The 18,705-nt window shown below is 38.9% G+C and overlaps 2 protein-coding genes across 7 annotated transcripts in view; one reads left to right on the top strand and one right to left on the bottom strand.

Moving 5' to 3' along the window:
• The window catches only part of LOC106063980 (uncharacterized), a 42,943-nt gene that overhangs the window by 6,580 nt on the left and 17,658 nt on the right, over window positions 1-18,705 (bottom strand). Inside the window, exons 8-16 of one of the 2 annotated variants that reach the window (XM_056028983.1) lie at window positions 17,081-17,167; window positions 14,009-14,107; window positions 12,217-12,309; window positions 10,129-10,224; window positions 7,801-7,899; window positions 6,011-6,109; window positions 5,021-5,116; window positions 3,908-4,006; window positions 660-755 (exon numbers count right to left, since the gene is read on the bottom strand). In XM_056028983.1, coding sequence (XP_055884958.1) covers window positions 660-755; window positions 3,908-4,006; window positions 5,021-5,116; window positions 6,011-6,109; window positions 7,801-7,899; window positions 10,129-10,224; window positions 12,217-12,309; window positions 14,009-14,107; window positions 17,081-17,167 — 864 coding nt within the window. The remainder of the gene's footprint in view (window positions 1-659; window positions 756-3,907; window positions 4,007-5,020; window positions 5,117-6,010; window positions 6,110-7,800; window positions 7,900-10,128; window positions 10,225-12,216; window positions 12,310-14,008; window positions 14,108-17,080; window positions 17,168-18,705) is intronic. The other variant, XM_056028984.1, reaches the window with a different exon arrangement.
• LOC106058452 (multiple epidermal growth factor-like domains protein 6) overlaps window positions 13,495-18,705 on the top strand; it is a 109,108-nt gene continuing 103,897 nt past the window's right edge. For 4 of the 5 annotated variants that reach the window (XM_056028981.1, XM_056028982.1, XM_056028979.1 and 1 more), the window contains exon 1: window positions 13,495-13,685. In XM_056028981.1, the coding sequence (XP_055884956.1) occupies window positions 13,541-13,685 (145 nt within the window). In that variant the 5' untranslated portion in view covers window positions 13,495-13,540. The remainder of the gene's footprint in view (window positions 13,686-18,705) is intronic. The other variant, XM_056028978.1, reaches the window with a different exon arrangement.

Below are 18,705 nucleotides of genomic sequence, written 5' to 3'. Positions count from 1 at the left end.
ATGGATCACGCGATGACCTGTTCACCTGATGACCTGGTGACCTGATGACCTGCTGACCACAGTCAGGAAACGAAATCTTCAACTGTAATGCGGCCATATCACGAAATACTCAGGACTCGCAAAGACCTTCTTGAAAGGAACAGTACCAGGGAAAAAAAAGAAGAGGCAGCTGAAGAAGCGATGAGGCGGGCCAATCATTGTAAAAGTCGAGAGGCCCAAGTGCGCTTGAACTTGGCTTGGCTTGGCTACCTAGAAAGGGGCTCGAGGTTCGACACCCGACTCGGGCAGAGTTGTGTTTACTGAGCGCCTAAAGGCAGCACGGAAAACAAACTCTTAGATACCCCCTCCCCCACACTGGTCCACAAATGAGATTGGAGCAAAAGCGCTCTGAGCATGCTATAAGCATGAAAGTAGCGCTACATAAAAGCTATAATTATAATAATAATAATTATTATTATTATAGTTATTTCGAAAGACAGTCGACACATCATGTATGGTGCTCCGACGGTCCAACAGACTATGGGATAGGTGAAGGCCTTGTTTCAGCCCTCACAGGACATGCTCGATCTGCTCCCTCGCGAGGCGCATGTAGGCCTGAGTCTACACGAGACACAAATGAACATAACTGTCAGTGTATTCAGATATTTAAGGCATCTTACCAACACATTTTACTCCAGTGAATCCAGGTAGACAACCATATTTGCAGTTACCTGATTGTTTTTCACAAGACTTGTCTCTGTCGCAATGTCCACATTCTGTCAAAGCAAAGTATCATTATTTACAGAGTGTACGATACACAGTCTCAACAGAGACATCTCACTGGCCGTATGTTATGGAGTGTATGCAAGGGGCGGACTGGCTATATGGGCTTTTGGGCAAATGCCCGGTGGGCCGGTACCCAAATGGGCCGGTTGGGCCACCGAAAGGTCCGCATGGATGCCACTAAGTATTAAATTGATAAAGGTTTTATAATATTCTCTTTGAAAAAAAAAAGCGGACATCTGAGTATCGTATTTAAAAGAAATCACTCTACAGTGTAATACTAATTACTTCTAGTAAACTTTCCGAGATAACGTAATAGCCTACATCCGTAGCGCTACTAGTAGTGGGCTTCACCCTGGGCAATTAAAAAAGCAACATAAGGCCCTTTTTTCAAATACGGAGCTCACAATTATCGACACTCAAACTTAACATAATAATCTTGAGGACAGGTAGGCGCTATATTTGGATGCCCATCACATGATAGGTAATTTATGGGCCCGATTGTATGGAAATGCCCGGGCCGATTTTGACCCCTCAGTCCGCCCCTGAGTGTATGTGTGTGTGTTTATGATGTAACCATGAGGAAAGTAGAGGAGCTGAAGAGTTTCTGACGAAACCACGAGGTGGTTTGTCGTAAGAGTCAAAGTAGAAGATAGGGAGACAAGCAAGAGACGTGGAACAGAAAATACATATTTTTTTTTGTTTTACTAAGCTTATATCAACCAACTCTGTCTCATGTCTGTCTGGCCAAAAGTTTGTACACGTTATTTCTTCGACACCCAATCTCGGACCAAGCTGAAATTTTGCACAAATATTTCTTTTGCCTGACAACACAAAAATCAATTAAAAAAATTAACCAATTTGTTAATTAACTATTGGCAATTTTTTTATTTTGTTTGCTATCTCAAACAAAGGAAAGAACTAGTACTTGACTGAAGGGGTGGTATAAGCTGAACTAGTCCCCTTTCCAAAAGAAAAAAAAGTACTTGACTGAAGTGGTGGTATACGCTGAATTAGTCCCCTTTATAGATTGTCGTCTGAGGATTATTACAGATTTAATTACATTACTGATATAAACTAATTCATATATTTAATACAAAATTAATTTTCCAAAAAGTATTTTTTTTGTATTTTGCTTGTTATTGAGTTCTACCTTGTTTATCATTTCGCTTGTCTTATCTTATCTTATATAATACAGACGTTACTTCAAAAAAGAAGATGATTACGTCCTACGCGTCATGCATTTAGTCATGCATATTAACCAATGACTTAAATTCTGCCAAGTCACTGGTTTTCCTGGCTAGCTCAGGCAACCCATTCCATGCTCTAATAGCACTAGGGAAGAAGGAGTATTAGTACAAATTTGTCCTAGCATATGGGACGAGGAATGTGCCTTTAATGTGGCTTGTGTTTCTACCTACATCAGTCTTCAAGTTCAATCCGTGTAATTTTATAAATACAAGTCTTATTCTGATTTGTTTGAAAAAAAGTAGCCTGAAGTTTTTGTCCAAGTTCAATATTATGAATGTGATACGCCAACACTGGTTTCGTTGAACTAGCTGTTAGGAGCTACAAAGAACGACCCGGTATCAACACCGTACACTTCGGGTGTTTAAGTGTGTACATGTCTCCTGTGTGAAAATCGTTCGCATTTTGATCTATATTGTTATTGTTACAGTAGTAACGCTGAGGTGGTCAATTGTACTCAATCTGAATTTCCATTTGTTTGGACTAATACGATTTATCTTATCTTTTCTTATCTCTTATCACAGAAGAGGAAATTCTTTGACTTAAACGCAATTATTACTTCCGGGTCGTAAATCATTTAAAGCATTTAATAGATTTTTCATCATAACTTCTAGCTCAGAAATAAGCTGTAAGGAATATTGTTTAAACTCAAGCTTTAACTCTTTCTCTCCTAACTGACGATACCAACGTTGATTCCACCAGAATGTGGTAAATAATTACGGAGAGAAAGAGTTAATTCAAATTCTTCTGTATTTTTTTTAAAGCGCCTAAAGGCCTAAACATTTTGCATGTACTAAAGACTAACCTGTATTAGTGTATTAGAAGTTATTGTTCACGTTGTCTGTCTGTCAGTCAGTACGTATCATTTTCTAAATCAAAAAGCAATATTGCAAATCCACTTTTCAATTCCTTTTAGGCCTATGTTGTTTGTATTTGCATTTATACTGTTACTGTTACAGTAGTTACGCTGAGGTGGTCAATTGTAGTCAAACTGAATTTCCATTTGATTGGACCAGTAAAAATTATCTTATCTCTTATCTTAAAATAGGAGAAACCGTTCTTATGGTCTTTGAAAGCACTATCTATCATTTGAATTTAATATCGCTTTATATTTCACAAGCATCTAACCCATTGTAATAAAGGTTATACAAAGTTTATTCTCAGCTCGGCCTTATATATTAAAATCTTATCTTATCTTATACAATACAGACGTTACTTCAAAAAAGAAGATGATTACGTCCTACGCGTCATGCATTCAGTCATGCATATTAACCAATGACTTAAATTCAGCCAAGTCACTGGTTTTCCTGGCTAGCTCAGGCAACCCATTCCATGCTCTAATAGCACTGGGGAAGAAGGAGCCTTTGTACAAATTTGTCCTAGCATATGGGACGAGGAATGTGCCTTTATCTTTGTGTCTTTCAGAGTGTTTTATTAAATTTTGTTTTTGTATTTGAAGATTATGGTATCTAATGTTTTTGCCAAGTTGATTTCTAAATGGATCTTTCAAAAAGGAAAATTATTATGTCCTACGCCTAAGCGTGCCCTTGTGTTAATCTAGTTAATTAGAGAAAAACTAAGTCACTATTTTTGCTGGCTGAATAATACCACACTTTCCATGCTCTAATGGCAATTTGGCCTTCAACAGAAAGTGGTTAAAAAAGGAATGCGCTTTTGCAGTGCGCGATCGTTGGTTTTGCCAATTAAACCTTAGAAATGGTGAACAAATGTAAAAAAAAATATAAAAAAATAGCATAGTCTCTAGGAAATGGCGGTTAAAAAGTTTATTTCCAGTGTAATTGAATGAAAAAAATGGGGGTGGGGGAGGTAACGGCTTTCCATTTAGAGTCTAAAGACGCATGACTCTCTGAGTAAAAAAAAAAGGTAGACTTCTTACCATCGATACAAGTGTCACCGTGAAAGCCGGGTGAGCATCCAGAGACACATTTTCCGTTGTATCTTTCACAGGCTCGACTTCCAGCACAGTTTGGACAAGCTAAAGTGGATATAAGAGAGATCTAGAGCAGGGGTGGGCAAATTACGGGCCGCCGGCCACATATATATATATGCGGCCCGCCACTCCTAAAAATTTTTCTAATGCGGCCCTCGATATAAAAAGGTTGCCCACCCCTGATCTAGAGTGAACTTTTCCTCAAAATTTAGAGTCGGATAAAGGGATATGGTTTCTGTTATTTAGAAATCTAGCAAGTTCAACGGTATTTTTACTAAGCTTATAGCAACTCACTCTGTCTGGGTGGAATATTGTACACGTTGTTTTTACCACTTCCCATTCTCTGACCAAGTTGAAACTTTGCGAAATGAATCATTGCCAATGACAACACATAATTAAATAAAAATTAACCAATTAGTTACTAGATTAGCTGTAATTAATTTATTTTGTTTTATAGAAATGAAAAGGAAGATAAATCTTGTGTAGAGATTTTTAAGCTATAGACTTTTTTTTTTACACATTAAAACCTTTTATTTTCAAAAGTCTTTGTAGAGCTCTTTGGATAGCGCATCAGCCTTCCATCATGGAGACCCCAAGTTTGAATTCAGCCTTGAGCAACTTTTTTTTTTAAAAACACCCTCGTGAAATTGCTTGTGTTACGAGTGTCAGTTGGTCACACAGAAAATTAACTCTATCGCTCCGCCAATACAGTTATAATATAAAAGTTATTTATGTAGTCTACAATACATTCCTAATAGCTTAGCTCTTTCTCTTCCTAACTGACGATACCAGCGTTGATTCCACCAGAATGTGGCAAATAATTACGGAGAGAAAGAGTTAATTCATAGTGACAAAGCATTCGATGTAAACTAATTTACTTTGATTTCAATGAAGAGCTGCAGAAACGTTATTTGAAAACGTGTGTAATGTCCAAAGTTACATTGAGAAAAAAAAGTTTTGCACTGACCTAAGTAAAAAAAAAAGTTTTGCACTGACCTAAGTGAAAAAAAAGTTTTGCACTGACCTAAGTAAAAAAAAAAAAAGCATTACAAATCTTACGTTTGAGACAATTCGTTCCATAGTAACCATTTTGACAGCCTTTTAAACAACTTGCTTTTTGGGCATCGCAGAGATGATCTATACAGTAGGTACATTCTGAAAAAAAAAAGTTGTAAATATGTTTAGTAGACTCCTAAAAAACTGTGACCCCTTTTGTTAAAATTTAGGGTCGCAGAGATGATCTATACAGTAGGTACATTCTGAATAAACAAAAGTTGTAAATACGTTTAGTAGACTCCTAAAAAAATGTGACCCCTTTTGTTAAAATTTAGGGTTCATATCGCAGACTAACTCTTCGAACTCATTTCTTCTAGTATTAGTTGCATTTCCCACAAACCTGGTCTGGCTGCCTGGTCGTGCGGTTTGTGCGCTGGACTGTCGTTCGGATTTATCGACGGTCGAGGGTTCAAACCCTGCCCGCTCCCATCCCCCGTCGTCCTGCGGGAGGTTTGGACTAGGAGGTAAACTATCTTCAACCCTGAAGGAACATCCGAAACATGTAAAACATTTTACAAACATTTTACAACCCTCCCCGTGGTATGCAATCTTGTGCATGGACTACTTCAGTCACGAAACGACTAGGGATCATCTTATGGTAATGACATGAAAGCCTGGACTATGCTATTGTTGCCTTTCCCATAGAAGCTGCCCGCTCTCTACGAAGCTGATCTATCCCAAGGAACGACAAGAGCCGATACAGTTTCGGACAAGCGGTTGCGTAGACTCCTCCAGGGTGTATCACTGTGAACTGAAAGATGTCTATAAAGTCCCCGTATCTGATCTTTCTTTAGAGTTGACTCCGAAGACTTGCCCATATTTGGGTAGAGCAGCAAAGGTTTGGATATAGAGTTTTCCTTCTTCTAGGTGACAAGCTATCCAAGCTAGCCAAGGCTAACGAGCCCCCCTCCTGCCCCATTCCAGCCTACACAAAGGTCAAGTTGGTTACATTGATACTGTAGATGACAAGACAAAGGACAAGTCAATGCCTACCTTGATTACACCTGGAGCCTGCATAACCAGGTAAACACGTCCCATGAATGCAGTTGCCAGAAATTCGGTCACATTGTTTTTCAGAGCAGTGACCACATGCTGAAAGATAAGATAAGTTTTTTTGATCATATACTCTGATTCCTTTTATCTTAAAAACTACAGACGTTTCTTTAAAAAAAGAGAAGATAATTATATCCTAATCCATGTGTAAATGTAGTCGTGCATGTAATTAAGAGACTTAAACTCTACTAAGTCATTTTTTTTAGTCCGTTGCATGTCAGAACTGAGTTCTGGCAGCCGGGGGTCTCCTTTTAACTCTTTCTCTCCGTAATTATTTGTCCACGTTTCAAAGAAATTCTTCATTATGCTCATTACTAATTTACTCCCCTGTTATGATAAAGATTCAATAGCTTTGTTGTTTGCTATCAGAAAATGTTGTATTTGGTATAGAATTAAAGGGAAATGCATGCTCTTTTTAGAAAACACAAAGTCAAGTTTATAAAATTAAACATTAATTTATTTTAATGAGGTCAAAATCAACGATGGTATCGTCGATCAGGAGAGAAAGAGTTAACTGTAGAGGAGAAGGGGGGCAATTCAGATTGTTGACTTCAAAACTGTTAATGTTTTGGTTTGTTTTACTTGGTGAGATTTTTTTTGTTGAATATAATGTAACTCATAATAAGGCAGTGTGGTTTTGTTTCTAGTCCAGGACAGTTGGGCTTTTTGGTTATAGAGTTGAAGTGTAGACTATTTTCTGTGTAGTCATTATTCAGTCTATGGGATATTGAGCTGTTATATTTTCTTGATACTGGATATTTCATTTGTCAGAACTGAGCCTGTATTATATTACAGCATATGTAATAAACATGTTATATGCCTGTGAATTGGCATTCTTAATCTTTATTCTGTCGTTATATGTGTCGTTACGGTATTGCCCAGGACTTGGGTACATTTAGTAATCAGCAATGAAGTACACATGCGTATATTAGAGAAGAAAAAGAGCCTTGACTTTAAACAGCGCTTTGTACGAATTTTTCCTAGCATACGGAATAAGAACTGAGTTTTTATTTTTTATTTTTTCTGAGTATTTTGTTTGTTTTTTTAAAATGTATTACACGTTTCGATGTTCTTTCAGAGTTGAAAATGATCTACTTTCTAGTTCAAACCTCCCAAATGACGACAGGAAATGGGAGCGGAAGGATATGACCCCGAGTCCATTGAGACGGCCGAACGACAGTCCAGCGAGCATACGGCATTGCTTTTGTAGTTTATAAGTTATTGCCCTTTGTGTTATGTACTGCTGGTACTTTACTGTTTAGTCTCAGATATGTTGTGGGTTGTTTAGTAGAACAGATTACAGATGTCTGAGATGTAGATTTAGGTCTAGATGGAGTTCGTTCAACCAACAACATATAACAACTTGTAGAATATACTTAAGAAAACGGTATGAATCTTAATATACAACTTAAATCCAATATGAAAGGGGCACAGTCCAAATGTCGACAGTTACTACAAAAGAAGGTCTCGCCTTTAACTAAGAGGAGTGAGTCGTTGTTTTTCGTTCCGTTAAAATCTATCCCATAATTCCTTATTTAGTTAATTCCCATAATTCCTAGGTCCGTCTAAAATAGTCTAATTATAATCTCGTCAAATTCCCAATAAAGTCTATAACAGACATTAAGACAGACAAAGAAAGAGAGAGATGAGAGGGAGATAGATAGATAGAGAGAGAGATTTCCCTACCCAGATTTGATGACTACAGTACCCACATGTTACCTAGATCTTACATTCTGTACAGTCCAGACCTGTGAATCCTGCCACACATCCTTCATGGCATTCACCAGTCGTTTGGTTACACGCTTGACTACCAGCGCAGTTGCTGCATCCTAAAATAAAACAATATTAGTTCTCACTATATCAACATTAGTTTTCACTATATCAACATTAGTTCTCACTATATCAACATTAGTATTCAATATATATCAATATTTAAATAAGCAAGAAAAAAATTAACACTTTTTTTTTAAATTTAGAAATTAGGAAATATATTCTTGAAAAATTGAAAACGTTCTTATTTAACTCCTTCTCTCCTAACTGACGATACCAGCGTTGATTCCACCAGAATGTGGTAAATAATTACGGAGAGAAAGAGTTAACGTATAAAAATCACTGCTTTTTAAATGCTAGAACAGGAAGGGAAAACAAATGTTACTGAGTGTAAATAGTAGTTACTGTGTGAGTAATTGAAGCAGTTGCTCTTATAATGCATCAAGTGTGGTCAAGAGGCTAAGTGCGCTTGAACTTGGCTTGAATGGCTACCTATGAAGGGGACTCGAGGTTCGACACCTGACTCGAGCAGAGTTGTGTTTACTGAGCGCCAAAGGGCAGCACGGAAAACCCTCTCCCAGATAGGCCTACCCCCTTCACCCACTGGTCCACAAATGAGATTGGACCAAAGCGCTCTGAAAATGAAAGTGGCCTTTTGGTCCACAAATGAGATTGGACCAAAGCGCTCTGAACATGAAAGTAGCGCTATATAAAAGTTATAATTTAATTTCATAATTTATTCCCACAAAGAAAATCGGATGAAAGGTATCTCAAAGAAACTCTTTATAATACAGGCTTTAATGGTCTTAAACTTGAGTGTTTAGTTAAATTTATGCGTGTAGGGTTTTAATGGACATAAAATAAAAGGCAATTTACTCTGGAAGTGGTAGTAGTTAGTAGTAAACTATTATTTTTCGCAATCGTTTTTCGCTTCATTCACCTCCATCCCTCTCCCCCCCCCCACTTTTGTTTTGTTTTAACCCACTTTTTCGTTTCGATATGAATCCTTGCAGCTCACAGTTTAATTGCTTTGTGCAGGGATTAGCTATAAATGATTATTTGTCTCCTTCTAGGGCGCTTATTATTATTATTATTATTATTTTTTATTTTTTTTTGTAAAGCGTTTCTACATTAGCTTAGTGGTACTTAGACTACGGCCTGTGGGCTGAATTTGACGCTACGGTATTCGGTCATAAGCAGTTATTATCTTTCTATTTAGCGCTTACTTTTCTACCTCTATGGCGCTCTTTTCTTACTCTAGGGCGCTTATTTTTTCTTGTAAAGCGTTCCCATTTTAGCCCAGTGATGCTCAGACTACGGCCCATGGGCTGAATATGGCTGAATATGACGCGATGGTATCCGGCCCTTCTAATTTGTGCAATCAGCGCGATATGTAAACGCAGTGGAATCGATCCCATTAAAGATAAAGTGTAGATGCAACCAGCGACACGTGTGTAGATGCCATCCGCGACGCATGTCACCCCTGGCTCATATGTACATGTGACCCTCGAGTGCTTGACTATTGTGTAGATGCGAGCCGCGACACATGCATAGATGAGACCTACGACACATGTGTAGAAGTGACCCGCGACACATTTGTATAGGTAACAAGCGACACCTGTGTAGATGCAACTCGCGACACATGCTGTGAAACACAGGTGTAGGTATGACACATGTATAGATAAGACCAGCGACACATGTGTAGAAGCGACCCACGACACACACGCAGATGCTACGCGTGACACATGCGTGTAAATGCTACCCGAGTGTGTATAAGCGTCCCGCGACACGTTTAGTAGGCTAAATTGATATTGCCCCAGACCGAAAAAATTAGAGCATCACTATTTAGGTTATGCAATTGTCTGGACTTAAGAAACAAATTCTCTATCTGGACTTACTTAAGAAACAAAGACTCCCTCTGGACTTACTTAAGAAAAAAAGACTTCCTCTGGACTTACTTAAGAAACAAAGACTCCATCTGGACTTACTTAAGAAAAAAAGACTCCCTCTGGACTTACTTAAGAAACAAAGACTCCATCTGGACTTACTAAAGAAACAAAGACTTCCTCTGGACTTACTTAAGAAACAAAGACTCCATCTGGACTTACTTAAGAAACAAAGACTTCCTCTGGACTTACTTAAGAAACAAAGACTTCCCCTGGACTTACTTAAGAAACAAAGACTTCCTCTGGACTTACTTAAGAAACAAAGACTTCCTGTGGACTTATTTAAGAAACAAAGACTTCCTCTGGACTTACTTAAGAAACAAAGACTTCCTCTGGACTTACTTAAGAAACAAAGACTTCCTCTGTAACCATCATGACATCCAGCCACACAATTCCCGGTCTCGTGGTGACATTTTTGTTCTTTGCATTGGTGGCATTCTGGAATGTTCACAATTTGGTATTAGAAAAATTATTATAGAAATAGACTAACTCTACAATTTTAATGAAGAAATAGAGAGCTCTATTGAGGCATATAATAATAACAATACTAAAAATTGAAAGTAAAAAAGTACAGTAGTCTACCCCTTTTAGGACTGTAATCTATGAGGGCAGAAGTTGTAAAGGTTATCTGTTTCTGTGTCCTTCGTTTCACGAGGGTGTCATGTGGCCAGCACAACGATCAATCGCCTTTACTTTTCCCCGAATAATGGAAGGCACCAATTAGAGTTGGGTCGACTTAGAGGCGCCCAAAGATGCCTAAATTAAAAATCCCAGTCTTCAACGGGATTCAAACACGGGACCCCGGTTCACAAACCAAGAGCTTTACCACCAGCCACAGCGCCTCCAGATAAATAGATAGATACATAGATAGATAAACAGATTGATTGATTGATTGTTAAATAGAGAGAGTGAAAGAGAGAGAAAGAGGAGTCCCATTACCACTGACACAAAGAGGGGAGATTGAGGCCTAAACGTTGATTGTGCAATACAGGAGGCGGCAGGGTGGGGCTTTGGGGTGTCATGCAGACTCTGGATCTTATGACGTCCTCCCTTTCCTTCTACAAGCTGTGATGTTTAAAAATCATTCTGCTCATTCATTCGAGTGAACAAATATAAAAATATGTCTGTGCCGGTTTTAAACACTTTAAGTCCTGTGTAAATCTTGAGTTGGTTAGCGCTAGCGAAGTGCTAGAACGCTATTTACATTGTAACGATTCTCACGATCCAGGCTTTCTGCACAGTACAAGTTTCTCAAAGAACCGTTTGATCATCTAAGAGCTGAGCCGAAGGCTCTTCGAGCTCTAAGTTTGAAAGAAAAACCTGTTTGAGCGTCAAAAAGTGAGAAAAAAACCTGCCTGAACCACCGTTCTGTCTGGAAGAGACCCAAGTCAAGCATTGCTATTTCCGATGCATCTGGCCCCCGAGCGCATGGGCTAGACAAGGCTGAAGGCCGAGTGCACCGGGAACCTCCGCCATTTTCCTTTGTTGTACCAAGCTAACCGCGGAGGACTCGCCATTAGTGTAAACGGTCCCTTGAGGAAAGGCGCGTGGATTATCGACAGGGTCGTGAGGGCTCTCTATCAACTCTGTCCGTGCAATGGGTCCACTCTCGCGTACCCTTGGACACCCCCACGGGAGTTTTGTTTCGCCATTCATTTCGCCTAGTTACCCCCTCAAGTAACTCGTTTCCACCCGGGTGCCACGTTGAGGCAGAACAGCGTACCCGGGTCTCAAAGAACCAATGTTAATGTCGCAGGGCTGAGCCGAAGGCTCTTCGAGCCCTAAGTTTGAAAAAAAAAACCTGCTTGGACGCCAAACAGTAAAAAAAAAACAACCTGTGTGAACACACAGTTCTGTTTGGGAGAGACCCTAGACAATGCCTATGTAAAGCATTGCTGTTGACCGATGCGTTTGGCCCCCAACACGTGGGCTAGATACACGGCCGAAGGCCGAGAATGCACCGGGATCTTCTGCCATTTTCCTTCAATGTACCAAGCTAACTGTGCGGGACCCGCCATTTATGTAACGGTCCCTTTGAGGAACAACGCATGGATTGGTGACAGGTTTGTGGGGACTTATTTACAACTCCGCCCGTGCAATGAGTGGACTCTCGTCTACCCGTGGGCATCCCCACGGGAGTCTTGTGTTGCTACCCATTTAGCCTAGCCACTTCCTCTAATGGCCGTTTCCACGCGGGTGCCACGTTGAGGCAGAACAGCGTACCCGGGTCTCAAAGAACCTGACATTTCAGATGTCCGATAAATTACAGCTAATACTGTACAATTAACAGCACTACTCGTCATCCGTCACGCTTGACCGCACGTCTATCGCTGGCCTGTGTATTTTTTAGTCTGATGGCTACACACGCACATAATAACACTTATTTGTATCACCTCCAGAGTTATTACAATAGGATAGTAAACATCTTACTGCGATTACACAGATGTCCAAAAAAGCCACTTTTACATTCGGTACAGTTGCCTGTGTTCTGATCACATTTGTCTTCTGCACAGTATCCACAGTCTAGAAAATGCCAATAATATTCATGTTAGTAATAATACTAATCAAGGATTGGCCTCTTTAGTCACACAAGAAGTTGCAAAGGGAAAAGATCGTCTCTCGAGACGTAAAATGCCACAGCAATAATACTAATTTAATTTACAGAGCGCTGTTCGCATACATGATGTAGGCTCAAGATGTGATAACATTACAAACAAAAACACGAGAGCTAAAATGACAAACTAATCTAAAAAAGTTTTAAACAGATAAGTCTTAATGTTTTTTCTTGAATGTTAGTGTCGCATGTTGTCTGTCTGAGATCAAATGGGAGTGCGTTCCAAACCTTTGGTCCGTGCACTAAAAAAAAGCCCTGGTCGTAGTAGTGTCTTATAGAGTTAGGTTCTATTCATATATAAAGTCTGTATTTGTAACTGCATTGAATTACTTTTTTTTGATTCACGCATAAGAGATCAACATGTGATAGTGTAGGTCTATGTCTTACTTGCAAAGCGAGAAATCCGGCATTCTACAGAGACTAGAACTTTTACAAGCTATTAGTAAAATGTTGATTTATTAATGATATAAGTTTATCTGAAAAATATTCCTATTCGAAAGTAATCAACATAATGTAGTCCTGCTCTTTAGAGTGTGTTTTTTTGTTTAATGGACACTGTTATCGAAAACGGCTCCAATACATTGTCCAAGAAATTTGACAGTTGGTAAATATCTTTGGGAAAATAATTTCTAGCTAATTGGCCATATTGGTAAAGCTCTAGTTTGACCGTTACAATTTTCCGGAATATTGTCTTCTAAACTGAAAGATGGTCTAGAAAAAACTCGACAATCTTGAGCAGACACAGCGGGTATTCCCGCTGTCTTAGACTCAAATAAATAAACCGATGTCCAGGAACATGTTCGGCACTGTCTTTTAAGTCTGCATCTCTGAGACTATCATTAGAATTTAATTAACATAGTACATTTATACATTCGCTTAACACGGATATTTTTTGTTTGGGGAGGGGGGATCAGAGACAGGATAAAAAAATCAAATCAAATAATCGCTCTTACAGATTTGGTCAGCTGTATAAAGAAGGAATTGTCTTAAAAACAAATTATGTTATTTGCCGTTTATCAGTCACGTGAATGATCACATGATTTTGTTTTTGTTTTGCGAGTGCGTAAATAACTCGTGGAGAGACAGACGTAGGAAAGGTCAAGGAGATAGAAGAACGAAAGATGGAGGGATTTGCTGACAATGGAACTGGGGGAGAATTCATTGGATTATCTTTCTAACGGATTGTTTCACGGGATTATTAATTCGCTACATTGGACTAAACTATTGGATTGTGTTTCGTATGAAGGCGGCGATATTCAGAGAAAGTGCTGCGACCAGATCATTGGTGAGTTCTATACAACCCTTAACATATCAACAAGTTACCTGCAATGGTACTTCATCTGGTCGTATTTACATTGACTATAGGTAGCTCCCATGAATGTAAATCTTATTCAACTACTGTTAGCTTCTTGTAATGTAATTATTACCTCGACTCCATTTAGCTCTTATGAATGTAAATCTTACCTTAACACCAGTTAGCTCCATTTAACGTAAATCTTATTCGACTACAGTTAGCTTCCTTGGAATGGAAATTTTGCCTGTAAGCGCCCATGAATGTAAGTAAATCTTACCGCGACTACAGTTAGCTCCCATGAATATAAATCTTACCTTGGCTACAGGTAGCTCCCATGAATCCACCAACACAAGGTGAAACACAGTTCCCTGTTACTTTATCACACTCGCCAGTTCCCCCACAGTTGGCGCACACTGGAAGATAAACACTTCAAATAAGCTCAGTATTTTGTCACACTTACCAACGCAGAGATAAATCAATGTAAAGACTAGCCAAGAAAGCCAATGAATTAACTTTGTTTTAATCTCTGATCATCCAAAATGACTCGATTTACTTATGAATAATGTTGTATGTGTGGCTTAGAGGCCTAAACCGCTTTGAGATCTACGAAGGACTTGAGTTCGAATCCCGACATGGAAACAGTCTCTTTCTTCTTCATCTTCTTAAACTGTCAGGTAGAGATGAGCTATCGGCTCTTGGAACTCTAGGCCAGCAAAAGTTAACAAGAGCTCTCTCTCACCGGCCTGAATGAGAACAGTGTACACTGTTCTGTCTGGCGGGTGGGTCAGACTCGTGGCAAGAGGCCGCGTACACTAAGACCCCTGCCATTTTCCTTTTCTATACCAGGCTAACCGTGCGGGACACGCCATTTATGTAACGGCCCCTTAAGGAACAGCGCCTAGATTGTGACAAGGTTGTGGGAGCTTTTTTACAACTCCGCGCAGTGCAATGAGGATGCTCTCGCACCCCCTTAGGCACCCCAACGGGAGTCTTGTTTTGCTACCATTTAGCTTAATCGTTTCCTCCTACGATCGTTTCCATCCGGGCGCCACTATGAGGCAGGGTAGCATGCCAGGGGGAAACAGTCACAGAAAGAAAAGAAAAAGATACATAAGGTATAGAATTATTTTCCAACAAATATGTATCACTGAATAAACAAACAAAATTTAAAAAAAAAACGTATCTAAGGGGAATAACGCCGCACTTAGAACTATATATCTCAATAATGATGAAGTTATTTTCCTTATTTGATAATCAAACAAAAAATTAACTATAAATAAATTATAATTTGACTAATTAATTAATTTTTAATTGATTAATGATTTTTTAGGTACATTAAATAATTATTTAGCGTTTATGAGAATGGGTGTGGGAGAAATAACAATTACAATTATCTAAGGGGATCAAACCCTACATATGTGAAAACTGAGGGATTAATTTCCCTTTTTATATCAAACAAAATAATTACCACTAATTAATCGACTAATTAGTTATTTTATTTTATTGATTCATGCCCTGTCCTGTCCAATAAATAATTGTGTGAAGTTTCTACTTGATCCGAGAATGGGTGTGGGAGAAATAACGTGTACAGACTTTTTTACCAGACAGACAGACAGACAGACAGAAAGACAGACAATGTGGTTTGATATTAGCTTTGTAAAAACATAACATCAATCTGAAGCTAAAATGGAAATTTTTTCAGGATTTATTAAGTATCAAAACACAATCGTAAAGTCGAATCCGGTTAGTTGGATCAGCCGCTTATTCGGACCGAATCCTTAAATGTATGAAACAAATACTATAATACACGTGTAATGCTATCCATATACTTGGACCGAAACCCCTTTTAAACGAACGAAACAACGTGATAGATAATATGGAAAAAAAAAAGCCAAAAGTCTAAAATGTTGAACTTCAACTGGTCGAACATTACGAAACAATTACTTTCATCGATAACGAGCTTCAATGCTACGATGGAAAGGAACTTAAAGCAGCGGTTCTCAACCTTTTAAGCTCGGAGACCCCTTTTTACAATCCCCCACTCTTCCGCGACCCCCCCCCCCACACACACAGACATATAGCAATAGAAGAGTAGACAATAACAATCCATATTTTTGATGGTCTTAAGCGAACCCTGGCAAATGGTCAATCGACCCCCAAGAGGGTCGCGATCCACAGGTTGAGAACCCCCTGACTTAAAGGGAGAGAACTGCTGCTAAGATCGCAGAGTAGCACGATGGCATCGGAAGACCTGGAAAGTGATGGGGATGCTCCTAAAGAGATGGTAGAAGCCAGACCATTTGTTCTAGAGGGCCTCAATCAGAGGCAGTGCGCGGGGCCCTGGGCGAATGTCATATGCGGGGCCCGTAAGGGCAGACTATATATATAGTACCACTGGTGTCTTACCAGCCGCATGAGGAGGCATAAAACCCCAGTGCAAAGCCCTCAGCCCCCCCTTGATGACAAAAGTGGTCATCATCGAACCACGATGGACGAACTATATATACCATGCCACGCAAACGGAATCGTCCTATAGGCCCACTATTGGCTATATAACTACATAAACTCGAAGTGGTCTCCGCCTTAAGTTCTGGATATGATACGTCCACAAAACGCTATGTAAAAGACACCTGTTCTTAGTGGCTAACGTCAAGCGTGCAGTCACGGATGACGGGACATTGTGCCGTCAGGTCTTTAAGCTCTTTTTTAAATCCCATGTCCGAGGTACTGGTCGTAAGCCTCGGCGTTCTTAACACTGACCTTCGTCGTCGCAACCTGTGAGCAGTGGAAAACAATAGCTCGTTGCCACGCCGAACAGACCCGTGAACAAAATCTCAACAGTGGTTCTTGCATGTACGTTCGACATACATGTATATCTCATAGCAAAGAGTTTATAAACGTTCAATGTTAGGCTATTTAAATTAGGGCCTGCTCCGTCTTGAAATATAGGACATGCTAATATAATCGTAGTCGGTTATCAGGACTAAAGGCAGCACGGAAAACCATCTCCTATATACCCCTCCCCCCCCCCCCCCCCACTGGTCCACAAATGAGATTGGACCAAAAAGCGCTCTGAGCATGCTATAAGCATGAAAGTAGCGCTATATAAAAGCTATAATAATAAATCGATCACGTCCTGAGATGGTCCAATTAACCGGAGTCTACTGAATGAATCAACAGGCAGGTGGCTGCCTGGTCGTGCGGTTTGCTCGCTGGACTGTCGTTCGGATTTATCGACGGTCGAGGGTTCAAACCCTGCCCGCTCCCATCCCCCGTCGTCCTGCGGGAGGTTTGGACTAGGAAGTAAACTATCTTCAACTCTGAAGGAACATCCGAATTATGTAAAACATTTTACAAACAAAACATTTTTTTTACATTGTACTTACAATTCAGACAGTGGTCTCCCTTGTATCCATCTTTACACTGGCCAGTGCATGGTTCATCTGTACACCGACCTTTGCACCCTTGGCATTCTATACAGAGATTAGAATCAATTTTCTAAAAGAGAGATTAGAATCAATTTTCTAAAAAAGAGATTAGAGTCAATTTTCTAAAAGAGAGATTAGAGTCAATTTTCTAAAAGAGAGATTAGAATCAATTTTCTAAAAGAGAGATTAGAATCAATTTTCTAAAACAGAGATTAGAATCAATTTTCTAAAAGAGAGATTAGAGTCAATCTTCTAAAAGAGAGATTAGAATCAATTTTCTAACAGAGAGATTAGAATCAATTTTCTAAAAGAGATTATAATCAATTTTCTAAAAGAGAGATTAGAGTCAATTTTCTAAAAGAGAGATTAGAGTCAATTTTCTAAAAGAGAGATTAGAGTCAATCTTCTAAAAGAGAGATTAGAATCAATTTTCTAACAGAGAGATTAGAATCAATTTTCTAAAAGAGATTATAATCAATTTTCTAAAAGAGAGATTAGAGTCAATTTTCTAAAAGAGAGATTAGAGTCAATTTTCTAAAAGAGAGATTAGAGTCAATCTTCTAAAAGAGAGATTAGAGTCAATCTTCTAAAAGAGAATTAGAATCTATCTTCTAAAAGAGATATTAATCTTCAAAACAAAAGAAAAAGATAATAAATATTCTAAAAGATAGATTAGTACCAATCTTCTAAAAAAGATTTATATGAATATTCTAAAGGGAATTGTTAATTCTTATTTCTGTACAAGTTAAAGAATGCCACTGAAAAGAAGCTTCACCTTCTTCACCTATCCATAAGTCTGTTGGACCTTAAGGGCAGCATACAAGATTTGTCTATCATTTTTCTCACTTACTTAATAATAATAATAATAATCTTTATTGTCCGTAAGGAAATTTGTCTTACAATTTGTGCATTTACACCAAACAAAAAACATTTTAACTATAAGAAACCAAAGTGTACATTCACACCAGACTCACTCATAATTTACATGTGACAAAGTTTATATCAGATTGTTTCCTATTTAATGATTTGATTGCCAGGGGAACAAAAGAGTGTTTGTGTCTGTTTGTCTTTGCTATCTGTGTCTTGTATCTCTTTTCTGATGGTAAAATCACAAAATCCTGACACATTACCTAGATGTGGCTTAGTGTGAAATGGGACCGTATATATTACTTTTACACTGTTTCGTTATGTTTCTATGTGTAGTGTAGACGTTTTATGTTTGTAAACTATTGTACATGTTTCGGATGTTCCTTCATAGTTGAAGATAATCTACACCCTATACCAAACCTCCCGTAAGACGACAGGGGATGGCAGCGATCAGGGTATGAACTTTGGAACATCGAAACAACCGAACGACAGTCCAGAGCGCATATCGCACGACCAGACAGCCATCCTGTTTATTAGAAGGTTAAAGAAAAATATCTCAAAATTGTATTATTCTGATAGGCTCTGATCTTGTAGTTGTTGATGTCTGTCTGACTTCGACAGATCACTCTTAGATGTCTGTGTTTCTTGTACGGGTGTATTAGATGCGTTTCAACTACTAAGTATCAAGTGTCAGGGGTTCTTTTATATGCTTTGAC

The sequence above is a fragment of the Biomphalaria glabrata genome, chromosome 5, assembly GCF_947242115.1.
Source record: "Biomphalaria glabrata chromosome 5, xgBioGlab47.1, whole genome shotgun sequence".
Lineage (NCBI taxonomy): Eukaryota > Metazoa > Mollusca > Gastropoda > Planorbidae > Biomphalaria > Biomphalaria glabrata.
Note: the sequence above shows the minus strand (reverse complement) of the source record. Positions and strands in the feature narration are given on the sequence as shown.